The sequence below is a fragment of the Bos grunniens genome, chromosome X (genome assembly GCF_055505025.1).
Source record: "Bos grunniens cultivar Pamir isolate PY7600 chromosome X, Bosgru_T2T1.0, whole genome shotgun sequence".
Classification (NCBI taxonomy): Eukaryota; Metazoa; Chordata; class Mammalia; order Artiodactyla; family Bovidae; genus Bos; species Bos grunniens.
Window position 1 is genome coordinate 84,980,807 of NC_141194.1, and position 18,616 is coordinate 84,999,422.

The 18,616-nt window shown below is 43.7% G+C and overlaps 1 protein-coding gene across 26 annotated transcripts in view; it reads left to right on the forward strand.

Annotated features, from left to right (window-relative positions):
• Nucleotides 1-1,443: 1,443 nt before the first annotated feature.
• The window catches only part of CHRDL1 (chordin like 1), a 135,721-nt gene continuing 118,548 nt past the window's right edge, over nucleotides 1,444-18,616 (forward strand). For 12 of the 26 annotated variants that reach the window (XM_086388096.1, XM_086388100.1, XM_086388098.1 and 9 more), the window contains exons 1-2: nucleotides 1,444-1,890; nucleotides 5,464-5,621. In XM_086388096.1, coding sequence (XP_086244222.1) covers nucleotides 1,739-1,890; nucleotides 5,464-5,621 — 310 coding nt within the window. In that variant the 5' untranslated portion in view covers nucleotides 1,444-1,738. Of the gene's footprint in view, nucleotides 2,065-2,962; nucleotides 3,031-5,463; nucleotides 5,622-18,616 lie in introns of all 26 variants that reach the window. The other 14 variants (XM_086388106.1, XM_086388108.1, XM_086388107.1 and 11 more) reach the window with 6 other exon arrangements.

Consider the following 18,616-nt stretch of genomic DNA (forward strand, 5'->3'; position numbering starts at 1 on the left):
AAATTAAACAACCAGTCCTTGGCCTTGAGAACTCAGTATAGTGAGACAAAACATCAGTGCCTTAAGTGGCATGAGAATGGTTATGAGGCAACAAATCAGCAAGTTCAAACTAATATAGTATAGCACAAATTGAATGCATGTGGTAATGTATGGCTACCTAGGTAGCAGGATGGAGCTAGACATTTTGGGCCCTGAAGGCAACATTTCAGAAAGGGCCAAGTTTTCTTTGTTAACACTGAAATAAACATCCCCAGCAATTCAGGGCTAGTTGGATGATATTAACACTTGTGAAGAAAGAAAAAAAAAAAGACAACTTCCAGGGATAATTATTTTTGTTTTCATTCTCCTTTGTTCTCTCTTCGTGATATATGATATGGTTTTGGCAAGCACAGCTGCTCTGAGCATCAGTTTCCTCATCTATAGACTGGCGATAACAGCCAGAGAGCAGTGGGTTGAAAGTCAGGAAATCCTAACTGGAAGGTCAAATCTATCTAGCGCGGCCTTCCATACATCAGGTCTCCCGCTCCCTCCTCCATCAGTTTCTTCTGTGACAGGAAGAGGTTGATTAGAATGGTCCAGAAGTTCCTGCCAACTTCAACACTTGAGGCCACGGACAGATCATTCGGTTTGTTGTGAGAGTTTAAAAAGTAATGATGATGCATAGGAAAGTACTCTGTAAGCCATAAAGTGGCATGTTGATGTTAAGAGTATCAAATATAAGGCAGTTCCACCTTGAAAAAATCCTGCAGCTCTCCTTTAAATTTAGGAGCTCAAAATATAAATGGGTACTGTCTGTCAGGGCACCGCTTTCGGGCCCTTAGAGAATTCTGATAATTTGTACCTCTTGCTCATGGAATAAACTCAAATCTGGACTAGTCCATCTCGGGTTCACCAAGGGGTCAGCAGTGATATTGCGATTTCACGGATGGGTTCTTGGTGAACCACTCCCAAGTTTTCTTCAAGACACCTAACAGTTACTAGAGACCCTTTCCCTGGGTCTTAGGAACTCTCTTGGTGAACGAAAGCAGATTTCTAAGTCGTCCCTTGTCCCTCCACAGACACACACTCATCGCCATCCTGCCTTGAAGGGCACCAACGTTTTGTCACTTTACTAGCCGCGATGTGGATTTGAGATACACCCCGAAATGATCAGCAGCCTGCTATAGGGCATCATTTTCGAGGCCAATTCATCCCGCGTCCCGCGCGCCGGCTGGGGACCAGACCAGGTGCACGCAGAGCGGCCGTGGTGCCGGAAGAGAGGGCGCTGAGGGCTTCCAGCAGGGAAGTCGGAGGGCAGCCGGGGTCATCAGGCCGTGAGCAAGCGGCGGGGAGCTCCTAGGCGCCTCCAGCGCGGAGCGGGAGGAGGGGCCGGAGGAGATGTGCGGTCCCTTTAAGACCCCAATGCTCGCTTAGCCAGAGGAGCGGGGGTTGAGGGGGGGCGGCGGCTGGCGCTGCGTGATGGGAAAGTCGCCGGCTGAGCCTCACACTTTCTCCCGATTTCTTAACTTTCGGGTCGGGGGATAGGGGAGAAAGCGGCGGTGTCCGGGAGGCGAGGGGGTGCGGGCTTGCAGCTGCTGCGTGGTCGCGGACTTCCCGCCCGCGCCGAGCCGCCGGCCTCGCTGGCCAACTGGGGAGCGGGCGGCGGGCGGGCAGGTGGCCCCGGGCCGCCGCACCCGCGCCTTGGCTCTGCCCCCGGGAGCCGAGCGAACCGCTGCTCCCTCGTGGTGTGAGGGCGGTGATGTTTTTCCTCCCACCCACTTTCGAGTCCCCCCTCCCCCCTCGCACGCACTCTAGCTCTCGCCACAACCTGCGAATCCCAGACCTCGGAGGAGCGCCCCGGGGAGCTTGGAACGCCTGCACGCGTGGACCACGGAGGAGGCCGGTGGCCAGGTCAGTGAGAGGTGCCTGGCGCCTGCTTTCCCACTCTTCCTTTCCAGCCTTTGCGCAGGTGGGCCGTCTTCCCCCACGGCACCACAAACTTCCCCGAACCTGCCACCCCAGCCGGCTCCCTGTTCCAGCTGCCCGCGGCCCGGCTGGAGGTGGGGCCCAGGGCGCTGCACCAAGGTAGGTGGGTGGATGGGGCGGGGGGGGGGGGGGGGGTCGGCTCCCTCCGGATTCGAACTCGCCACTCCCGCTTGGCCTGCTTAGTTCCAGGCTCTGGAGCTGCGGGGAGGCCCCTTGGGTAGCCATCTAACAGGTTCTGCAGTCCCCTTAGTGATCGCCTGTGTCCCGAGTCTTTTTTGCTTGCTTGCTGAAGTGCCCTGGACCAGTAGGTGGTTCCGAGGTACTCAAGTTAAGGAAACAGAGCAGAAGGGGCTGGAGGCGCCTCTGTCCTCCTTGTGGACATCTGCCTCATTTTCTGGCCCGGACCACTGGGGTCAGAGTTGGACCCGCTAAGCTCAGGGTGCAACGCAGTATTGCCAGAACTCAGGGCCTGGAAAGCCTGCCTTCTAGTTCCTGTCGGCCCTGCCACTAACTTTATGAGAATGGGCAGTTGAGTTCTCTGGGCTCCAGGATGCCCATTTTGAAGGTGGAGTGGTTGTGGGGAATCAAAAGGAAATGATAGATAGCATGGTGTTTTGCAAACCAAACTCCAGTCGTTGTTTGTCCGTCATAGCGACGAAGGCATCTCAACTCAGACCAGAGACACCCTGGCCTTGAAGCTGCCATTTTTCAGAGCCAGCCCACCGCCAGTGAATGGAGCTTTTCTTGTTGGGTGGTAGATTGGGGAGAGGATTTTAGCTGATGGACTCTGGCCTGCGACTCCAGTGTCCTCTTACTGTTTGTCCAAAAGAGAATTGTTACCCTGGGGGCTGTCCCACAGACAATAGTGCATGTAAGATTACAAGGGTAGTGAAGCCTCTAGGAAGGATTAAAGGAACACTGTGGGGCATGAAGAGCTGGCTGACCTGCCCATCCTTTAGCCTTCCTTTGGGAATGTCTCTGATTCTATTCTACCCAGGAGACCTCTTCTGAGAACGGACAGAGCCTTGACACTTGGCGGCCCAGATCCCTTGCAGTCACAGCCAGGCAAGGAGCCCTTGATCCCCTCCCTTGTTGCAAATGAACTTGGTGAATGCTTGTTTTACGAAGGCACCTTAATGGGTACATTTCTTTAGGATCTTACGTGTTTCTTAGACTCCTGTAAAGCCCACTCACCCTCCCCAGCTCGGCAGCGTTGGTCTCAGAATTTTTGTTTTCTTTGTTGTTTTCTTGTTGGAGCCTGGCTTTCCCCCAGATATGTCAATGGCTACATTTCTAAGTAACCTGTAAAAGAGCCAGTGCAAGTTCAATGGCACAACGGCCTGTGTGAAGCAAACAGAGAGTTAATGCCGAAATAACTCCAGTTAACTGGGTCAAAGTATAATTTGAAAAATTAAGGACAGTTTGGCTCTTTGCAAGTGTAAGAGTCGGCATGTTTGCTGAGCAATGCTCACTCGTGTTTATTGCTGCAGCCCCAACAAATGTCTTGAACTGTTCTCCTCCCCCCAAAAGAAAAAGTTAAAGGGATAAAGAGAAATTTAACAGAGACCTGGGGAGGGAACTCTTCTAGGTTTATAGCTCCATACAGAACATAAAGGCAGGACTTCAGGATCTTGTAAAGCAAAAGTGATTATTTATAAAGAGATTCATTTTCTGATGTTCTTCAGCCCAGCCAGGGAGGCCACACAGATGACAGGAACGCCAAAAGAGATTAATTGCTCTCTAGTCACCAACTTTTCTCTTTGCTCATACCATTAGTTGAGACCCAAGAAAAGCAAAAAAAGAAAAAGAAAAAACAAAAACCAAAACCTAAGAGCCGTTTTCTTGCCAGCTTGAGTTATGAGGCAATGCTACTGTTCACCAAATCACCCAACCATTGTACAAGAAAAACAATCTAGTTGGTTCTTGCATGGGGAGACCCGAAAACAATGGCTTCAGAAATCCCCCCTGAGAGCCATATGTGATTATGATAAATTGAATTTCAGTGGTTTAAAAAAAATCTTTCTCCTTTGGAGACTTGGGGGATAAGCTTATTAAAGAAGGCTCGGGAAGAACCTCACTGGGGTGAGTCGCTGTGTTAAAGCTGTTCATGGAAATGATTTGCTTCGAGGGAACCTGGTAACTCTCAGAGGACAGAGATGGACATTCTGAGTGATTGAAGAAGGGCCAGAAACTCCCAGACGGGATCTGGTCATCAGAACCCAGGTCTTTTGAAGGCTATGAACATGTCCCAGGAAAATTTAGTTGTCGTTTAAGGAGCAGGAAGGAGGTAGAGCGGCAAACCGGTCCTGCAAATCCTTGCTGATAGCATAAATTATTCTCTATGACCAGTTCTGCTTTGGTTACATACTCTTAATTTGAAACCATGGATTTTAAATTATCTGGCCAACTTCATAATATTTAAAGTAAGAGTGGTGGCATTCACATCGTGGCCCAAAGACAATTCAGTTCTCCAGAATGATCATCTTGTATTCCATCCAGCTCTCTATACTCAATATTTAGGTTGGACCTGCTGAAAAGATTGTTGAACTCACTTCCCATCCAGTGTTAATCCCAGACTGAAATATGGTGTTTCTTGAATTATTTAAATATTTTCAAATCCCCCTTTGGAAGAGTTTTGCCAGCTCTAAAGTCGATGGAAATGACCTGTGGCTGGATATAATCTATAGCAAACCTTCTGTGTTCTAAGCCTCAAAAAGCTTTCCACTCCTGAGACTGGAAATGCAGTTCTCCTATTTTTAGGAATGATAGGTGCTTTTGGGGTGGTCTTTTGCGTGGTGATGCAATGTGAACATATTACCTACTTAAGTTTGCCCAATATTCCTTAAATGGTCCATTTAAAATTTCCATTTCACAGGGGACTTCATGTGAGAGGAGTATGTCTGAACCATTCAGGTGCTTACATCACATCCATTTGCTAATCACATCTGTCTTTTCCAACATAAGTAGCCAAACTGAAAATCCTTATAGATCTCATAAGAGACACAGGCGAAACACTGATCAATGCTTGCCCCATCCCTGAAGGATTAAAAATAATGATAGTCTTGAAGCTAAGATCAGTTGACTTTCGTTTCAAAAATTGTTTGGGTCACTGCCTATTATTTTTATCTTGTTTGCCAAAATGGCCGTTTTGCAAACCCCAGTTTCCCTTTTCTCCCAAAGAAAATCTCTTGAGAAATCAACTTTAATTCCCTTAGAAATGAGGATTTCAAAGTTTATTTTTTCTTTCCTATGACTTGCCTGTAAGGATTTAGCCTTAGCGTTGGATAGGAATGTATGTTAGTCCACTTACATTTTCCTCCACAGTCTTTGCAAGGCAGGAGAGGCCTTTTCTTTCTTTGCAGGAAAACAGTGCTTATTACACATGTAAATTCCCCCAGCCCTTCCCGCCCCCCAGTAGGTTAGAAGCCTGAGATAAGAGGTCTCCATCAGTTCCAGTAGATCTGTTCTAAGTCTTTTTGTCTGCTTTCTTCCCAACAGCTTGAGTACACGGGGCCCTGAAAGTTTCAAGTTGCCTTTTGCACTGGCTGGAATGAGAAAAAAGTGGAAGATGGGCTGCATGGGAGGCATGAGATACATCTTTTCCTTGTTGCTGTTCTTTCTTTTCCTAGAAGGAAGCAGAACAGAGCAAGTAAAACGTAAGTGTCTTGAGTTTAAAAAAAACAAGATACTTTCTTGTCATTTCTTTGAGAATGTGCTTATAATCTGAAGAGATTGCGAGTTAGCCCAAATGTGGCCCTGCCACGAATCTAAGAAAGTGAATGTTACTGGTTTATGTGTGAGTTGATAAAAGAAGGAGAGCTTTGAATCAGGCCAATGAATTTGGGGCTGTTTTTCTGATTATCATATAGTTTTCATCTCATAGAACACATGACACATTAGTTATTTTCCGTTTCCTGTTCTAAACTGTACAAATCTCATTCCATTTTACGTAATTCTAGAAATATCTGACAGATGAGCTGGATTTTTTCCCAAATTTCAGACTCTTCCACAAAGGTTTTCACTTTATGAAAAAGAATAACACAGAAAAGAAAAAGAAAAAAAAGTAAAGCAGGCTCTGCCTATTCCCTTCTGCCGAAAAACGAAGAAGGAAAAAACCTTCACACGAGCTGGATTGAGATGAAAAATCCTTTGAGGAAATTGAGATTCCAGGGACCGTGAGCAAATTGGATGCCATTTGTAGAACGGAACGTCCCTGCAAAGCCAGGGAATATTTCTAGAAAGTCAGCGATCCGTGTCATGGGCTGACACATTGGAGAAAGCTGAGTGGCAGGAAAAGGGGGGTAATTAACCCTCCTTGCGGCCACATTTGGGAGACTTATGAGTAACCATTGACATCTCTGCCCTTGTTAGGAGCTGTCTGCCTGCCTTTGCCTACTGTGAGCCTCACCTTCTTTGGGCCATTTGCAGCCACCTCCAAGGTGGACCCTGGCTCTGCATTTGAAGGAAAAGCCCTCTCTCTAGTTCCCCTTTTTGGCTGCATCGAAAGAAGCACAAAGTGGAACTGGTCCAAGACGGGGCATTCTCTGCTCCACTGAACTTATTCATGAGAAGGAACTGTGTAAATATGCCTGGTAGGAGCTGAAACAGCATCTGAAGCCCATCATTTCAACACGTATCCCCTTTATCAGCTTAAGTTAAATATATTGGGCATGAGGCTCTCTGTTAGGGAGAACAGTGCCGAATCTGTTCCACTGTTACCTGTCTTTCTGCTTCACTATGGTTTTCACAGTAAAGTGAGTCTCCTTCCTGAGAGAAATGGGGCTTTTGATTAGGCTTTTAAACATGAGTGATCCATTGTAATCTCTCGTATGATCAAGACACAAAAAAGGAAATTTGAGCAGGACACAGTAGGAGCAAGAGAGCTTAAATCAGCCTCTTCTCTTGTAGTCCTCAACCAACCTTCTTCTGCTTGAATATGTAATCCACCTCAGAACCTTCGTCTTCCAGAAGTTTGCCTTGATTTAAGTGGATGTAAGAGAAAAGTCCAGTCTATTCTCAGCTAAGCTCAAAAGCAGCTGGACTTAAAACTCCTTTGTTTCTTAGGGAGAAACTTCCCTTATGGCCTTGTGGCAGCATGGGGAAGCTTGCAACTCATAGGAGACCATCTTCTCTGGGAAGCCTTCCATATTAATGAAGAATTGAGTAATATTGTCCATAGAAATAGACAATTAGAGCTTAATTGACAAACCAAAGGAAAAATGTGATTGAAAACTGATTGACAGGCCCCAAACTATCACTCTCTAACATTTCCTACTGCCTGTGAGTCTGTCCCAAGCCCTTTGGATATTCAGTTGGTGTCAAAATGATTATGTAACAGATGGCCTAAGGGACCAGTTCTGGGCTAGTGTTTCCAGCTTATAGTCAGATAATGAGGCTTAGGTCATCATCATTCCCTAAATGAGCCCTCAGCATCATTCTCTGGGGCCTGACCCAAGCTAACTGTCTCAAAGATATGTGCAAAGTTATCTCCACTAAAAGGAAACTCTAAAAGTCTATGCCTTAGGTATGTTGCCTTGGCACACATACACACTCACACACACACATACACACAGTGCATGCACAGAGATTTATATTGCAGCTCTACAAGACATTATACAGAGAAGGCAATGGCACCCCACTCCAGTACTCTTGCCTGGAAAATCCCGTGGGTGGAGGAGCCTGGTAGGCTGCAGTCCATGGGGTCATGAAGAGCCGGAGGCAACTGAGCAACTTCCCTTTCACTTTCCCTTTCATGCACTGGAGAAGGAAATGGCAACCCACTCCAGTGTTCTTGCATGGAGAATCCCAGGGACAGGGGAGCCTGGTGGACTGCTGTCTGTGGGGTCGCACAGAGTTGGACACGGCTGAAGCGACTTAGCAGCAGCAGCACAAGACATTAGAAGCAGTAGGAAATGGTTGCATAAATGATCCTTGTAATGTACTCTCATGCTACCAAACACTTCTTATTGAAAATGATAGCCCTGGAAAATGCTTATATTAGCTTATTTTGAAATTTCTTAAATTATGAAATGAATACTACTCACTGAACAAAATGATGTGAAAGTATCTGAACTTCATAAAGAACCTGTTTCTCTCAACTCCCATTCCCGCACCTCAGGGATGACTGTTACTATTAATAATAGTTTTCTATTATTCTATTAATAATAGTTTTATGTTTCTTCCATGATGTTTTCTCTCTGTGTTATCAAAACATACATATCTATAGGGATTTTTTCTTTTACAAAAATTGGATATTATATATATATATATATATATATTCCTTATAACTTGCTTTATTCAGCAGTGTGTCCGGGACATCCTTCCATGTCAGAACATTTCAGTGTAACAGTACCATGTTCATTCTAATGCCTACATAGTACCCGGTTATATGAGTGTGCCATGGATTGTTTAGATAGTCCCTATTTGTAGATATTTAGATTGTTTCCAGTTTTGTTATTACTATAAGTAAGGCATTAGTGAATGCCTGAAAGCACTTAAGCAAGTATTTGTGAGTAATTGTCAGGTCAAAGTGTATGCTCAGTTTTAATCTTGGCAAAAACTGTCAAATTGTCCTTCCAAAAAAAGTATCAGTTTATACTTCCACCATATATGTATGCATGTCCATTTCTAATTCCTTCACTAAAAGTATTATTAATCACTGTATTCATGGGCCAGTTTACTAGAGGAAATCATGTTTCAGTTGTGCTGTGAGATTTTCCTGTTACTGGAGTATATTTTCTATTACTTTTAATTCAATTGTATTTCTCCAGTGAATTGGCTATTTTTCAGTTGGGTTGCTTGTCTTATTGATTTGCAAAAGCTTATTTATTAACATTTTGTTATTTCAAATGTTGTTAATAACCTTTTGTATTTCACGTATTGTTTTCCCAGTCTGCCATTTCATTCAAACTTTGTATAAGCCATATTTTCCCATATAGAAGTTTTAAATTTTTGTGTAGTCAGATCTGTCATTCATTTCCTTTATGGCTTGTGGATTTCTTCTTATTCCTAGGAAGATCTTTCCTACTCCATATTCTTATATTTTTTTCTACTGCTTCCATAATTTGGGGTTTTACCCATAGTTTTCTCTTCTACCTGAACTTTATATTCATGCTTGGTGCACAGTGAGGCTTCCCAGGTGGCTCGGTGGTAGAGAATCCACCTGCCAATGAAGGAGAAAAAGGTCCAATCCCTGGGTCAGGAATATCCCCTGGAGAAGGGCATGGCAGCCCCACTCCAGTATTCTTGCCTGGAAAACCCCATGGACAGAGGAGCCAGCCTGGCAGACTACAGTCGATGGGGACACAAAGAGTCAGACACGACTGAGCATGCACGCACACACATGGTGTGCAAGAGGGAACTAATTTTTTATCTCTGGGTAGTAGTTTCATGACTGTTATTTTTGTTCATTTTTATACTTCTGTTTATTCCAAAGATTTCACAATTGGCAATATTACTTTGACAACAGGAAAAAGTCCTTTGAAGTAAAAGGAAACCAGGATTCCCATATTGTGCTGTGAGTTCTAGAGAAGAGTAGGTATAGGAATGGAAGAAGCAAAATGAGGGGAAAAAATAACAGAAAACTTCAAGAAATGTGTAAGGATCATAAAGTTTCATGTCACTCCTTGCTGCCTGATACTGTTGTACCCAAGGAAGCCAAGGTTTTTTCTCACTCATGGGCTGGTTTGAGTATAAGCATATTGGTCAAGGCAGATGCTCGGTAGCCTGTTTGCTCTCCCATTTTAGGCATCAGGATGGAATGAGGGGCGATGCTATTATGGTCAAAGACACTCACTCAACTGGTGTAGAATCTGAGGAGGTCTGGAGGAAATGCTTTCAAAGCAGAAAGCTGTTTGCACAAGGAAAAGTAGAAGTGGGTGCTGCCACTTGCTAGTAGCTAATTAGCCAGAGTTACCTTGCTCTCACAGGAGGGAAAACCCGCTCAGGAACCCGGGAAATATGGACAGTGCCATCACAGTGGATGAATGAGCCATTTATGGCTTATATAAAAGTTTGTTCCTGTCCAAAAGCAGCGAGGTTGGAGATCTTTAGCTGGGAAAATGTCTTTCTGTAACTCCATTATGCTCAATTGTTAAAGTTGTAGTCAAAAGAGGCCAGGAAGTTCTTTTGAAGTTCAAAGAAGCATAATATTCAGTGCATAATATTCATGCAAATGTAGGACAAAATGAGCTGAAGAGTTTGCCTCTTTTGGCACATCTGACTTAGGTAATGAACTATTGATGAAAGTGAGGTGGAAGAATTGAGTTGTTAAGAATATTTAATTATATATTTCAAATGAACCAGCCTGTGCCAAGGCTGGCAAAAGTCCTTGGGAGAGAAATGGTTGGTGTATTTCATGGCTTCTGTGCCTTCTTTATAAGATGGGTTAGCTGGATCTTCTAAGGGACTAGATTCTCACTCATTTTTCTCCTTTGGAGAAAAGCTTCTAACATTTGTATTTGGCTGAAAATGGGCCTCTGAACTTCCCAGGAAGGATGAGTCCCCAAAAGATTGCAGAGAAGGAAGAAGATAGTGAAATTTTGAGACACAGGAGGCATGGTCTTATGGAGCCTACCCAGAGCCTCTTTATTGTGAAAGTCAACCAGAAGGGCTTGAGTCCCCCACCTCCAGGTTATTGCTTGGACATTCAAGGTGATTATTTGACAAGACAAAGAAATGAGCAGAAGAATAGATGTATTCACATCTTAGAAGTTCAGATAGGTAGAAGTAGAGTAAATGAGAATGCTTTAAAATTAGCTTAATGCCTTTCAAGGTATATTCTTAATTATTTTTTATGTTGGGAGGGACCAGTGGTGTTGGCTATGGAAACTCTGGAGTCCACTTTGATCCAAACCCCAGATCCACGACTTCCTTACTTACTTTGGGAATGTTGCTTAATCTCTCCAGCTTTCGTGCTCTTATCAGTACAGTAGGGGAAATAATAGTGTATTGATTGTAAACATGGTCATCTAAAGACTCGATCATATTGTGCACACAGAGGGCTGTGTGACAGTGGCTGGCACACAGTTTTTAATGAATGGTAGCTTCCCTGATGGCTCAGACAGTAAAGAATCTGCCTCTAGTGCAGGAGACCCGGGTTTGATCCTCGAGTCAGAAGGATCCCCTGGAGAAGGGAATGTCAACCCACTCCAGTATTCTTGCTTGGAGATTCCATGGACACGGGAGCCTGGCAGGCTACAGTCCATGGGGTTGCAGAGTCAGACACAACTGAGTGACTAACATACGCACACACAGCAATTAGAGTAACTCTCTTACAGGCCAAATGATATTATCACCTTAATTTTCAAATGAGAAACTTGAAACTGAGTGAGGCCAAGTGACTTTGTACAAAGCCAGACAGCAAATCCAGGGCAGCACCAGAATGAAAACCCAGGTCTCCAGATCCGCTGTTCTGTTCACAACACCAGTTTGTGTCTAGCAGTTCTTTGAGGAAGCCAGTGCCTTCTCTTGAATAGAAGCCCAGTGCTTTGCACATGTGGAGAAGGAAATAGTAACCTACTCCTGTATTCTTCCCTGGCGAATCCCATGGACAGAGGATCCTGACAGGCTACAGTCCATGGGGTCCCAAAGAGTCGGACACAACTGAAGTGACTTAGCATGGCATGCACAGCTTTGCACATGGCAGCCACGTAACATGTGAGATGATCTGAGTAGATGAATAAAGAACTTTGTAATCAGAATTCCAAAGACAGGCAGTATACTATTTGGGAGTTAAAAGATAGAGTCTAGGACTAAAATTATTCTGGAACCTAAATAAGCTAAGCCAAAGGAAATGTGTGAGGAAGGCTAAAAATATGTGCCTTTATGTGCATGCTTCTTAGATTTCCCTGACTTATCAGAAGGATTGGAATGCCCTCATAGTCGAATGGAGAGTGAACTGTGCTCTAAGTCAGGAGACCTGGCTTCTGGTCAGTTCTGTTGCTCACTGTGTGGTGTTGGTTGAGTCATTCACGCTCTCTCTGAACTAAAGATTCTCTACTCTCTGAGAGGAATTCTTCCCTTCTGGACAGCAAACTAAAGGATGGGAGAATAAGGGGTTGTGCAGCGGGGAGGGCAAGGGAAACCAGAAAAATGAAAGTGGAAGTGTTAGTCCCTCAGTCACGTCCAACTCTTTGGACCCCATAGACTGTAGTCTGCAAGGCTCTTCTGTCCATGGGATTCTCCAGGCAAGAATACTGGAGTGGGTTGCCATTTCCTCCTCCAGGGGATCTTCCCGACCCAGGGATTGAACCTGTCTCCTGAATTGCAGGCACATTCGTTACTGTCTGAGGCATCAGGGAAACCAAGGCTCTGTCTTTAGTATTTGGAGCACACCTGGACTTTTATCATTGTCACAAGGTCTTTGCAAAAAGCGTTTTACTCATTTAAGATTTATAGCGTGCTACTTCCCAGAAGGGTAGTTATAGGTTCTATATGAAAGAATGGGATTCCCTGGTAGATCAGCTGGTAAGGAATCCACCTGCAATGCAGGAGACCCTGGTTCAATTCCTGGGTTGGGAAGATCCCCTGGGGAAGTGATAGGCTACCCACTACAGTATTCTTGGGCTTCCCTGGTGACTCAGATGGTAAAGAATCCACCTGCAGTGTGAGAGACCTGGGATCAGTCCCGGGGTTGGGAAGATCCCCTGGAGGAGGGCATGGGAACCTACTCCAGTATTCTTGCCTGGATAATCCCCATGGACAAAGGCACCTGGCAGGCTACAGTCCATGGGGTCACAAAGAGTCGGACACCACTGAGTGACTAAGCCCAGCACATCACAGCATATACAAAAGAATAGTTGCAAGATAACTTTTTAAAAGCTGAAACAAAAAATAGAGGCCACCTGACCAAAGTAGAAAGGGTAGATATTTTTAACACCTGATTTGGTATCATGGGGCTTCCCAGGTGGCTCAGTGGTAAAGAATCCACCTGTCAGTGCAGGAGATGCAAGAGATGCGGGTTCCATCCCTGGGTCAGGAAGATCCCCTGGAGAAGGAAATGGCAACCCTCTCCAGTATTCTTGCCTGGAAAATTCCATGGACAGAGGGGCCTGGTGGGCTATAGTTCATGGGGTCTCCGAGAGTCAGATACAGTTGAGTGACTGAGCATGCACAAAGGTTGGTACATTACAGTATTCACATTTCTAAGTTGGTATATGCTTCCTGAAAAGATAAAAAGAGAAGCTTTCCATTGGTTGGCAAGAGAAAAGTACAATTTCATCTACCTCCCACTTAGTCAAATGGTATTAATGATGGGATGTTTGCAGAAAGTACATTTTGGGTGGTACAAAGACACCAACTGTAATCTTGGTTTCATAGAAGAAAGAAGAATCATATTTGGCATTTCTCTATTAACCCTCTGTAAAGGAATAGGGCAAACATTAAATTATATCTAATATAAATTTTTTTAAGTGCTAAGTTAATGTCCAGATAGTTTAACTTTGAATGATATAAGCTAATCGAAGGTTAGAACATGGAAATGTTATACATATGGTTGTTTAATATGTCTAGTAGACTGCATTGTCAATTATCAGATGCCCTAAGCAAAGTTTACATCAATGTGATTTTTTTCTATTTAAAAATAGATGTCATTTTTCAACATTCAGAAGAAAATAAAAGTATTAGAGAAACAAAGGCATTGGTAATCTCAACATTTATGTTCAGTTCAGTTCAGTCACTCAGTCATGTCCGACTCTTTGCAACCCAATGAATCACAGCACGCCAGACCTCCCTGTCCATCACCAACTCCCGGAGTTCACTCAAACTCACGTCCATCAAGTCAGTGATGCCATCCAGCCATCTCATCCTCTGTCATCCCCTTTTCCTCCTGCCCACAATCCCTCCCAGCATCAGAGTCTTTTCCAATGAGTCAACTCTTCGCATGAGGTGGCCAAAGTACTGGAGTTTCAGCTTTAGCATCATTCCTTCCAAAGAACGCCCAGGACTGATCTCCTTTAGAATGGACTGGTTGGATCTCCTTTAGAATGGACTGGTTGGATCTCCTTGCAGTCCAAGGGACTCTCAAGAGTCTTCTCCAACACCACAGTTCAGAAGCATCAATTCTTCGGCACTCAGCTTTCTTCACGGTCCAACTCTCACATCCATACATGACCACTGGAGAAACCATAGCCTTGACTAGACGGACCTTTGTTGGCAAAGTAACGTCTCTGCTTTTGAATATGCTATCTAGGTTGGTCATAACTTTCCTTCTAAGGAGTAAGCGTCTTTTAATTTCATGGCTGCAGTCATCATCTGCAGTGATTTTGGAGCCCAAAAAAATAAAGTCTGACACTGTTTCCAGTGTTGCCCCATCTATTTCCCATGAAGTGATGGGACCAGATGCCATGATCTTAGTTTTCTGAATGTTGAGCTTTAAGCCAACTTTTTCACTCTCCTCTTTCACTTTCATCAAGAGGCTTTTTAGTTCCTCTTCACTTTCTGCCATAAGGGTGGTGTCATCTGCATGTTAATCATGGTTAATTGGTATATAGACTTAGAGTCTTTTTTTCTATGCAACTACACACACACACACACACACACACACACACACACATGTGTGGGCTTCCATGGTGGCTCAGATGGTAAAGAATCTGCCTGCAATGCCAGAGACCCAGGTTCAATCCCTGGGTTGGGAAGATCCCCTGGAAAAAGAAATGGCAACTCCAGCACTCCAGTATTCTTGCCTGGGAAATCCCACGTATAGAGGAGCCTGGCGGGCTACAGTCTATGGGGGTCACAAAAGAGTTGGACATGACTTAGCAGCTAAATGACAACAACAACACATATATATTATTTTATAAAAATGAAGCACTCAGGCAGGGTATGTGCCCAGTAGTGGGATTACTGGGTCATATGGTAGTTTATTCCTAGTGTTTTGAAAAGAATCTCTATACTGTTCTCCATAGTGGCTGTGCCAGTTTACATTACCACTAACAGTACAGGAGGGCTCCCTTTCCTCCACATCCTCTGCAGCATTTATTGTTTATAGATTTTGTTTATGATGGTCATTCTTATTGGAGTGAGATGATACATCACTGTAGTTTTGATTTGCATTTCTCTAATAATGAGCAGTGTTAAGCATTTTTCCATGTGTTTATTGGCTATCTGGGTGTCCTCTTTGGAGAAGTATGTGTTTAGGTCTTCTGCCCATTTTTTGATTGAGTTGTTTGTTTTTCTGATATTGAGCTGCATGAGCCATAATTCAAAAAGACACATGTACCCCAGTGTTCATTGCAGCACTATTTACAATTGCCAGGACATGGAATCAACCTAGATGTACATTGACAGATGAATGGATAAAGAAGTTGTGGTACATATGTACAATGGAATATTACTCAGACATAAAAAGGAGCAAGCTTGAGTCAGTTCTAGTGAGGTGGATGAACCTAGAGCCTGTTACACAGAGTGAAGTAAGTCAGAAAGAGAAAAAGAAATATATATTAATGCATATGTATAGAATCTAGAAAATAGTACTGATTAACCTATTTGCAGGGCAGGAATAGTGATGCAGACTTAGAGAACATACTTGTGGACACAGCAGGGGAAGGAGAGGGTGGAATGCATTGATAAAATACTGTTGAAATATATACATTACCATATATAAAATAAGCCAACTAGGTGGAAGTTGCTGTATAACATGGGGAGCTCAACCAAGTGCTCTGTGACAACTTAGAGGGGTGGGAGGGAGGGTCAAGAGGAGGGGATGTATGTATATTTATGGCTGATTCACACTGGTGAATGGCAGAAATCAACACAGCATTGTAAAGCAATTATCCTCCTATTAAAAAAAAATTTAAATGAAGCACTGATTCTTCATGGATTCTCTAAAGTGCACCTGTAGTGGAGACTTAGCCTATGTTGTCTGAAGTGAAAACTGGATAAGTTAGATATCAGTTGTGGGGCACACAAAGTTGATTCTGTTGTGAAGAGTTCAAGAGCACAACTTAAATTCTTGACCAAATAGTAAGTAAACCTCCTTTAGCAGAGATTTGTGCAGCTGAGGTGCTGATAGAAAGAACAATTTGTTTTTTTCAGACAAGAGCTTTGATTTTTTGCCCAAAGTCCTATGCCAGATGACAAGTAAGAGATGATTTTAGCCAGAAAAATTATTCAGATCAGATTTCACCAGTTGAGCAGCCTTTCTGTAAAAGTATCTCCCATGGCCTTGAGAATACCATCAAATCTCAGTTATCCATGTTAATGGAAGATAGAAAGGCACAATGAATTGAAATTTCATGGAAAATCTTCATTTCTCAACTTAGCCAATGATGTCGCCTTGCTCAACTCTCAAACCTCTTTGAAATATGGACCTTTTCTTCTCATTGAGTTTGCCCACCTGCTAGTAGAAAAGCTAGTAGAAAAGGCAGGTAGTGGAAGCCCAGGCTGTGCATAGGCCACTCAATATATATTAAGTTGAATTAATTTTGGACAAATGATCCAACAAGTAGGAATAAGATAATTAACTACCAGATAAAGAGAAATAAGCTATATACTCAAAAGTGAAGGACTTGGGTTTTTCTTGGCTTTCCGTTTTCACTGGCTTCAGTAGCCTGAAAATGAAGTCTTAAAGCCCTGAGGAATTCTGACTGAGACTTCAGTTCTAGAAACCCAATTTTCAGAGATATAGGACATTTTTTTTCTGTAGTGACTGCTACATCATGCCCTTCGTTCTGCTTCAAGTTAGATAAATGTCAGAAGAGAAGTACTTATGCTTTTAATTTTTTCTTCACTATTATAGTAGCCTTTAAAAAAATACTCCAAAAGGAATTTGTTTACTTGATTTGTCCTCTTATATAATGAACAGCAAAGATTCATCTCTCCCTGTCCACTGACTGTATGTGTTATAATAAAATAAATATTATTGTAGTACTTAACATGATGATGTGTCTACAGTAATAGCTCTTATCGAAAACTGTTCATGGGAATGTTTCTTGCCTTTAGACTGGTGATGAAGTTATTGAACTTTTGACCTGGTGCTCGGTGCTAGACAGTAATGGTTGGGGAAAACATTGATGGCATAGAAGCACATCTTTGTTGTTTACTTTTTGTCATCATTTCTGTTAACAGGGGCCCTTAAAGTATCAGGGATTATCACTTTCAATTAGGGCCACATGAACCCATTTGCAAAATAGCTGTGATGATACAGGTTGAAGGTCCATCTCAAATGTTCATTGAAATTCCCTTGGGACCAAGTTCTACTCTACAGATACCATGAGTCAGTGGTAAGTTATGAAGTCTCTGGACTTCCCAGGTGGCTCAGTGGTAAAGAATCTGCCAGTGCAGGAGCCATAGGAGACAAGGGTTCAATCCCTGGGTTGGGAAGATCCCTTGGAGATGGAATATGGCAACCCACTCCAGTATTCTTGCCTGGGACATCCCATGGACAAAGGAACTCGGAAGGCTACAGTCCATGGAGTCACAAAGAGTTGGACATGACTGAGAGACTGAGCACTTGAAGTCTCCAGATGGTATCGCTCAGGTACTGGCAAGTGATAAGTTTACTTGCCTGAATCTCCTTCAAGTTGGTGAGGTATCACTGTTTCAATAAAATCAACTCACTTGTGCTTCTTGTCCAAGATAATATACTGGAACTTGAGGTGTGGTCAGAGAAGGCAATGGCACCCCACTCCAGTACTCTTGCCTGGAAAATCCCATAGATGGGGGAGCCTGGTGGGCTGCCATCTATGGGGTTGCACGGAGTCAGACACGACTGAGTACCTTCACTTTCACTTTTCACTTTCATGCATTGGAGAAGGAAATGGCAACCCACTCCAGTGTTCTTGCCTGGAGAATCCCAGGGACAGGGGAGCCTGGTAGGCTGCCCTCTATGGGGTTGCACAGAGTTGGACACGACTGAGGTGACTTAGCAGCAGCAGCAGCAGAGGTGTGGTCAATGTTGCTGTGTAACTCATGAAAGTTTTTTAAAGTTCAGACTTATAATAATGTGCTGAAATGGACTTTATCATAGTTTCTGAAAATTGAGCATTGTTCCATGTACTCACGGAGAAATCAGCTGTAATTCAGTTAAGCACCCAATCTTGGACAACCATGGTAAAACATGTCTTGAAGATTATAGTTTTAAAAAAAATTATAGTGTTTACTTTTGCTATGTAGTTGAAATCAGTGTCAGTAATTGCAGCAGTGTTGTTTTATAGCACCAGTGATATTACTGTTTAGCTCCTTGTCTCTGCCTTCAGTTCCTGAATTTGCTCCTTCCAGGAATTTGTGGATTTCTCTTTGGAGCATAATTAGCCAAATCCCATGTTGCTCAGGTAGTAGGACCAGAGTATTTGATGAAGACCACTGTGTTTGCATTTATGGTCAGGTTTTGATGCATAGTTAGTTTTTGAGTAAGATGTTTTCATCCTCAAGATGCATAGTTGGGAAGACACTAGTATGGCGCTAGTGGTAAAGAACCCGCCTGCCAATGCAGGAGACATAAGAGACGTAGGTTCAATCCCTGGGTCAGGAAGATCCCCTGGAGGACAGCATGGCAACCCACTCCAGTATTCTTGCCTGGAGAATCCCATGGACAGTGGAGCCTGGCGGGATATAGTCCACGGGGTCGCACAGAGTCGGACACGACTGAAGCAGCTTAGACCTTGACCTAGTATTGTAATGTGAGATAAATGCCATGTATTGTGAGAAAAAT